This window comes from Agelaius phoeniceus, chromosome 4 (assembly GCF_051311805.1).
Source record: "Agelaius phoeniceus isolate bAgePho1 chromosome 4, bAgePho1.hap1, whole genome shotgun sequence".
Classification (NCBI taxonomy): Eukaryota; Metazoa; Chordata; class Aves; order Passeriformes; family Icteridae; genus Agelaius; species Agelaius phoeniceus.
Genome location: NC_135268.1, coordinates 13513187 through 13521386, shown reverse-complemented (window position 1 = coordinate 13521386; position 8200 = coordinate 13513187). Strand labels below are relative to the sequence as shown.

Sequence of the window (8200 nt, the reverse complement as noted above, 5' to 3'; positions counted from 1 at the left end):
GCCAGGGTGGTTGGGCGGGGCTTGGAGCAACCTGGTCTTTTAGAAGATCCCCTTGTCCATGGCAGGGGGTGAAACGAGGTGGTACTTAATGTCCCTTGTAACGAAAAAGCATTGGGAGATTGTGTGTTTCTATCACTCTGGGACTCCGTCATTCTGTAATTCTGGGATTCCACGGTCTCGCCCCGTTCGGCCCCGCCCTCTGACGCCGCTCTACGTCCGCGCCCTCAGCTCCAGCCGCCTCATAAAGTGGATCGCGGCGGCAGGCGGCTCCTCATGGAGAGCTGCGCGCCGCCGGCACCTGTTGTGCTACGGCAACTCCTTTTGCCCCGTTCTCTCTGTGTCTCTGTCGCCATCCGCCCCGGGTACGGACGATGAGGGCCGTGGTGCTGATGGCCACGCTGGCCGTGCTGGCAGGTGCGTGAGGGACGGGACGGGACGGGGGAGATCGGGACTTGGCCGAGCCCGCGCTCGCGCCTGAGGGGGGGGCTCGCGCCTGAGGGGGGGGGGGCTCGCGCCGCGGCCGTGGGCGGGAAAGCGCTGAGGCGAGTGGGGGACCCTGAGGTGAGTGAGGGACTCCGCGCTCGGTGGCGACCCCTCTGCCCCCCTGCTCACGGCGCCGTTTCTCCTCCCTCAAAAGCGAGCCGTGCGGCCGCCGGGTCGTCGCCCAACGCCACGGAGCCGCAACGGCACGAGGAGCGGGAGGCCGGGAGCCGTGAGGGCGAGCCCGTGCCGGGTCCTGACTATGAGGAGGATGAGGAGGAGTATGAGGAGGCGCCGCCCGTTCACCAGTACATCGTGGACGACTTGATCCGAGGTGAGTCGGCGGCTCTGGGATCTCGCAACTTGCGAGTCCCAACTTAACGCCTTTTCTTTCTTGTAAACGCTGCTATGCTTAGTTCGTGGAGTATGGAGCAAAAACGTGCTTGTGCTTGAAGCTGCTGCTTTAGAAATAGCTGTCGGGGTGGAAAACTAGCTTGAATGTGCCTAGGGTGTGTGGAAGCTGCAGGCCAGCTGGTAGCTTACTGTGCATAGCTTTATTTCCTGATAAACCTCACAGGAGGGCTGGGGTCAGATGGTGACCACCTGCTTAGTGTAGAACTATCAGTGGAGCTTTAGGTGCTGTTTGGTCCTAAAGGTTTGTTTTACATCAAGTTGTCTGTCTTGCTGCAAGAATTTTTCTGGCTAATTTCTGATGGTGGCCTATTTGGGTTGGAGTCAACTGAAATTTTGTTGGGAAAGCAGGCACTTAAATCCTTTAAGTGGCCACAGGAAAGTTTGTTAAGCATCTTTAGGCCAATGCTTCACTGTCAATAGCTGTTGTGTGTATTTATTGTAATTTGCCCGCTTGCTGAGCTGTGAGGAGATCTGAGCAGTCCACCTTACTGTGGGAACGGGAGCATTTTGTTGGTTCTGGGCTGAGTGTAGTTGCAGTACAAGCCAGGTATCTGCAAGTGATTTGAACCTCAGTAGGTGTGAGTAGGCTGGTTCTGTTGCCTCCGGGGTGAATCTGACTACTGATTTTCCTGCAGAAGCACCCTGAGACTTGAATGTGACTAAAGGACCTATTAAATTAAGTGGGACCGTGCTCATTGTGGTCACTTGAGGGAACTGGTGGACTTGTGCTTAAGTTCCCTGTGAAGATCTCTGGGGGAAACGCGCCTGTTGGTGTTGTCAAGCAGTTTAGCCTGTCAAACTACTGGCTTGGTGACTGAAGTGCTGTCTTAACTGCACAGAAACCAGACTTGTTACCTAAGGTGGTTGGTTTGTAGACCAGCTCTTCTGCTTGGCGTGAGGTTTATCTGTGGCTAAACCTTGAAGCTGTTATGATTCAGCTGCGGATGGCTTTCCTGGCCATGCAGCCTGCAGACAGGGACACAGATTGAGCTGACAAGCTGAGCCTAGGAGAGGGAGGGAGGGAAGTGGCCTCAATTATGAAAGCACGAACCTAAAGATCAAGTCAGACGGGACAGAACAGGGGCCTTTGACTGTCAGCAGTGAGCTCACACTTCCAGGCACAGGAAACCTTGCTGCAGGAGCTGTGTACCTCGTTTACATATTAATATAGCTCATACGGTTTTAATCAGACTTCTGGTTGCTGAAGGCATTTTTGCTTTTAAGTAACTTCAAGCCAGGCTTGTTGCTCTAGAAGTGAAAATGATCAGCTGTCTAGACAACAGTGAGCTACACCTTGTTTCTTTGAATGGGCTCTCAGCACCAGAAATACAGGGTTAGGAAGTAGTTAGATCCAGTTGTGCCCCATTGTGGTGATTGCCTGTATGCATAGAACTGTGGGTATCACCCAAAAATTATTTTCATCAGGTCTTCAGAGCACAAGAGCAAAACTGGAGCTTGTTGTAAATAGCTCTGCTGTTTCCTAGGGCCTATTTAAATCCCTGGGGTAACTGTTACTCCCGAGCAGCAGTGTTGCACTGCCAGGGCTGCTTTAGGGCTAGCAGTGCAGGGGGCAGGCTCTTGCTGTGCCACGTTATTTCAAACTAGTGCTGTTGAGCTCAGAGTGCTGCATGGGGCTGCTCTGGAGCTTCTGACCCTCAGTCAGTGGCTGGTCCGCTCTCCTCAGCGAAAGGAAGGTGATTGCCCTTGCCTAAATTCAAGGGCTACTAAGTCACCAGGATTTTAAACCACACTCTTCTAGAGGTTTGTGTTAATTGAGATAATGAGGGGAAGCAGTAAGCGGCAGAGTAAATAGTCTGAGTGTCGTGGATCTGGCCTTCACTCCTTCCCTGCGCTCAGCATCTCTCACAAAGCAGGAGAACTGGAAAGGAACACTCTCCTTCTGAAGACAGCACTGCAGGTTGTTTAGGAGAAACAAGTATGCCAACCGGGATAGCAAGCTGCTTTGCCTCGGCAAGTGCCCAGGACTATCTAGCGAGTTCCAGTGCCTTTCATCACTGATGCAAATGGAGAGTTTAGAGAAATGGAGCTATTAGCCTTGTACCTGAGCCCATGTAACACTAGAGCATGGCTGGGCTCAGCATGAACTCCCTATTCTTTACGGGCCTTAGCTTGAAACTGTGCTGTTGCTCTCAATGAATTGCTGCAGTCCTGCATCTCTGCTGCTCTTCATCTTTGGTGGCTCTTGGCTCATCTGCTTCTTCTGGCTCTGGTCTGCATGGCACAGGACTTAAGTGTAGCAGAGTTGTGCTTCAATGAGCTGCTGAGCTTGCTGCCTTTGTGCTGGGTGTGAGATGCCCAGCAGCGTTCTCATTTGCATCCTGTGCTTCCTGGTCACAGATTCTCCTGCGGTGGTGGTCCTCCTGGCTCTCATCAAATTCTTCAATTCAATTTTCTCAGAATTGTGCTTTCTAGCACTTTTATACCAAGTCGTCATGTCCTTTTTTCAGTTGAACCTGTGGTTAAACCCAAGCCAGCAAAGAGGGGGGGAGAGAAGAATGCTGGCAAATCAAGAAGGAAGAAGAACAGAGGGAAAAACAAGAAGAAAGGGACTCCCTGTGAAATGGAATACAAAAACTTTTGCATCCATGGAGAATGCATTTACCTAGAACATCTCCAGATGGTGACCTGCAAGTAAGTTACTTATAGCTTGTGAGTTAGGTGTCAGTGCCATGAGCCAGTGGAATCTGAGGGCTCAGAGGAAAAATCAGGGATCAGTTTGGTATAGGTCCATCTCCTGCAGTATTTTGACTGAGAATCCTTCTGCCATGTAAATTAAGTGATGATGGAATCTGAGATGCATAACAAGCCACTGAACTCATCAGTTGGTCATAAACTCAAACCAAAAGAATGAAAAGGCGTGTCTTTCTGGAACATCACACCCAAACTAATCTCGACTTGTTGAAATGCTGACAAACCTTGTGCTAGAGCAGTGACTGCATTTCACGAACCTGCTCTGAAATGAGCACCTTGAGATTCATGGGAAACTCGGAAGATGTCTAAGTCAGGTCTGAGTATGTGTGGGTGTCCTTGGCTCCAGACAGCACAGGAGCTGATAAGAACTTGTGTTAATATTTACTTGCAGGTGTCATCAGGATTTTTTTGGTGAGCGCTGTGGTGAACAGTTCATGAAGACTCAAAGGAAGAATGATGTGGCAGACTACTCAAAGACTGTGCTGGTAGTGGTAGCTGTGCTGCTCTCGAGCGTCAGCTTCATTACTGTACTTATCATTGTGATAGTGCAGTAAGTATCATCCTCTTTGGTGTCTGTCTTCCTTAAGTGTGAGCAGGGCCTGTGCCAAATAACACCTGAATGTGCATGGCTCATCTGAGTTACCTCTGTGAAAAGCAGCTGGAAAGGATGGGTTCTTATCCCAGCTTGGATATGTCTGGAGGGTAGAAGCAAGGTCTGTGACCCTTACATTGTAACCAAGAACCTTCCTGCTCTTGCTACAGCCAGGGTAGTTAGAGTGCTGCCGAACAACAGCAGGAAGCCCAGGAGGAGCATTAATGCTGACACAGAACTGCATTCCCTAATCCTGGTGGAGAAACCTGCAAGCAGCAATGTGATAGCCTCATGAATGGCTGTTAGCCAACAGCTGCACGCACAGGTGGAGGGTACGAAATGGTGCTCTGAGAGTCCATTTGTTAATGGATGTTGCTGGGCTTAAATGCCTGCACTTGGAGGGGAAGCAAGTGGGGAGGCAAATGCTGCTGGTCCCAAATTCTGCTTGCTGTTAATAGGAAGGGAGCACTATTTCAGCTGAACCAGCCCCTGCAGTTCAGTGGTGGGTTGTCAGAATCTGAAGTCCTAGTGAGAATTAATTCAAAGAGCTTTTCTTGGTACCTGTTTCAAACCACATAACAAACAGAACATTGAAACAGTCCTGCAGTTCTGTCACTGCAGCTCCAGCACTGTAGGGCCTGGGATATTATAGTAACTCCAAGGTTCAGTCTAATTTTAGATCTTGATGAAGCACATCATCTGAGTTAGGTACGTGCTGTACCTTTTCCTGCAATTCGGGAAACAAGGTACGCTTTGTCATTTCAGTGTTGCTTCATATTTAACTCTGAACTGGAGGAATGCTGGGATGATCACTTGTTCTCTGAACACTGCCTCATTCCTTGCTGCTAGGAGAGGTAACCAGTTCTGTAGTGCTCTAAGAGCAAATGATTATTGGTAGTTGATGAAGTGCATTTGCTTCATGTTCTGAACCCTCACAAGGTGGGTGCACGCTAATCTGTACCCTCATCCAGAGAAGATGCTGGGAGTAGTCACTTAAAAACACTGGAGAAATTGGGAGAAATCAGTAAGGGGCTTTCTTATTATGTATTCATTCAAGGGACAGGGACTAGATTTGAAGCCTGCAGGGCTCTGCTGTGGAGTCGAGGAAGACAGTGTGGTCTCTGCAGATACAAGCTCAAGACGCTAGGAAATCTGTCACCCAGAATGTCTCCTGTTGCTTTGCTCAGTCCCAGCAATAACCTCTCTTCATCTTGCTCCCTAATCTGGTTTAAGTCAAGAAGCTCTATCTCTGTGAGGCACAAGTGCTGACATCTAGTTCAGGGGTTCCTTGATTTTACCAGCAGATACTGGTTGATGCTGAATGCTTAAAAACTTGTCTTGCTTGAAACTCCCTGGTGCCAAGGAGTTGCTTGAGGATTCACAGAACATGAGGTCCAAATGCTGCAGAGGATGGGGAAGCTGGTGACAACCGGATGTGCATTGGGGTTCAAAATTATCTCTAACATGCCATAATTCCACAGGGTCAGGAAAAAGTGTCCTCAGTATGAAGAGAAAGAAGAAAGGAAAAAACTGCGACAAGAAAACAGAAATGGCAATGTTGGTGTGTAAATGGGGAGAAAGCAGGTATGAATGCTGACTTCAAACACCTCTCAGTCCTTCCAGGCTATATGGGAATTGCATGCTTGTTTTGCAAAGCTAGTTTGCTTTTTGTGCTCCAAGTGTCTTGAAACACATAAGTTACATGTGAGCAGCTGGCTTGGTTTTCTGGTTTCTCAAAACCACCTTGAGTTGTACAAGTTGTTCAACAGCTCTGTTAAATTTCTGGCTGTGTTAAAGACCAAGTGAGGATGGGAAGCTGTACTGAGATATGTGGAGCTATGAAGAGGAAGTCCTGAATATCTGGACAGAGGCAGATGTAGTGCAGGAAACAGTGGTAGACTTCAGTCATGAAAGATGGTGCCACAGCATCATCACCTCTTAGAAGAAAAGTACTGAGCATTTTCATATCTTTCCTGCAAGGAGAGTTTCAGGAAGTTTCTGGTGCTCAGAAGCTGTGGACCAAAAGGAAGCTGCGAGTTCTGTGAGCACCACAGATACCCTTTCAGTCAAATTGCAACTGTCACAGCAACTGAGGCCCAAAGCTCCTTGGCATGTGTGGATTGCTTCTGGGAGTGATCTAGTGGATTTTACTGGGCAGGCAAGTTGGTCTTTTCTGAGGCCAGGTGTAAGTAACAGCAAACTCAAGGAGCATTACTGGAAAGGAGTTACACTACAAGCTGAGGAGGAAGCCATGCAAGATAGACCTGCAAAATTCCAGCTGACCTGTCAAGTTTTGCTTTGCCACATGTCAGCTATGGATATTTTCTAGCTTTGTCCAGTGACAGTTGGAGGGTTTTGCTCAAAGCTTGCTTGAAGCTGAAGAGTATCTGGCAGTGTCCTCAGGTGTGTGCACATCCTTCAGCTACCTGCTTTGCTCGGTGGTTTGCTGTGGTGCTAGCACAGGGTGCTTGTGTCTCGGGTGGTGATTAATGTGCCTGGTCTGCCCGTTACAGAGCAATTCTGAAGTGGCCATGGCCAAGCTGCAGGGTACCTCTGGCTACCTGTCACATCCACCTGGACACTGTGGGCTGGAGCTGTTGCCACTAAGCCCTGATTCATCCAGAGAGAGGCTGCTGCAAGGAGATGTCAACAGGCCAGTTGCTGCTGAATCACTTGCTGAGGACACCAGTTATTACTGCATATTGGCACAACGATGTGGAAGGAGCTGGCTCGTTGGGGGACAGGACCTGCTGTCAAGACCTGCTGGAGACTACTGCTACTAAGCGCTCTCTCTCTGCGCTAGAGCTCCAGTCTCAGCTGTTGTGTGGATGGACTTTGTTCTCTTAGCAAGTCTCCTTTGGCAGCTCTAACTCTAAGGGGGAGAACCTGTGGCTGCTCTCAGGACTGGATGGAAGGGAAAAGTGAGAAAGGGAAAGATGTTGGGATGGCTTCTCTCCCTAGACCTCAGTGGATGAAAAACCTAATTCTGTTGTCACTGTGCTCCCTGTCCATATTGGCTTCCAAGAGCTTAATCTGTACTTGTGATTTGCAGGGCGTTGGTGACAGATCTTTGTCAGCCACACCTGGGCTCTGTTGCTGTGTGTGTGGAAGTAATCCCTCCGAGCTGTGTGGGACTCGTGGTGTGAGTGGAGCTATCCATTTGCATGTGTGCTAGCCCGAGTTCAAATTTGTCTCCTAGGATGCTGAGGCAGTGGATGCAAGACCTGAAGGTTTGCATCTAAAGGAAAAGATCCGTGCTCCAACCAACTGATAAGGCTGGACCCATCTCTTCTGAATACAAAGCTACTTCTGTTAAACAGATACTTGTTGCTGCTTTAAGCAGTGCTTAAATATAAAACACTTTACATCAGATCTCATCAGTTTAACTTGACTAAGAACCTGTTCCTTTGAAGAATTTAATTCAGGCACTGATGCTTTGCAAGCAGTGGTCTCTTGTGCTCTATGTTCAGATGTGAAGAGCTCATCTTACCTCAGTCTTTTCTCACCCAGGTGTCCTTGGTTTCTTAACTGTCCATGCAATTTTGAGCACAGAATATTATTTGAGTTCAGTTTCTTCTTGGAAGAGTAATTGTATTCTGTATAAACAGAGCAGAAATCTTCTGGTAGCAGAGAAACAGCATTAATCGTCAAGTTGTATCTGTAAATGTGTAAATATTTATTACTGTATTTAATATTTAATGTTTCCATAACAAACTTATTTATTTTATAATTAAACTTTTTACATAACCTAATCATGGTAAGATTTTTTTTTCTTGCTCTCAGGAGTACATGTAAACACTTGAAATTAGAGCTTGGTTTCTCCTCAAAGCAAGAATTTCAACACTTGGGAGCACAAAGTACTGCTGTGAAGAACTGCAGCCGTGTGTCAGGCATGGGCTTGGTGCCCTTACAAGAGTGCAAACTGTTTGTAAACAAAATGTACATATGCAAGTACCTGTTTGGGTAAGAAATCCATTTCATTCAGCTACAAGGGATCTTCTA

General features: G+C 48.1%; 1 protein-coding gene across 1 annotated transcript; it reads left to right on the top strand.

The window, feature by feature from the left end:
* Nucleotides 1–222: 222 nt before the first annotated feature.
* On the top strand, nucleotides 223–7950 carry AREG (amphiregulin). The gene is made up of 6 exons (XM_054633238.2): nucleotides 223–414; nucleotides 638–814; nucleotides 3363–3546; nucleotides 3998–4156; nucleotides 5680–5782; nucleotides 6712–7950. Exons 1-5 carry the CDS (start codon nucleotides 372–374, stop codon nucleotides 5765–5767), a joined length of 651 nt encoding a protein of 216 aa, XP_054489213.1. The 5' UTR covers nucleotides 223–371; the 3' UTR covers nucleotides 5768–5782; nucleotides 6712–7950.
* Nucleotides 7951–8200: the final 250 nt, after the last annotated feature.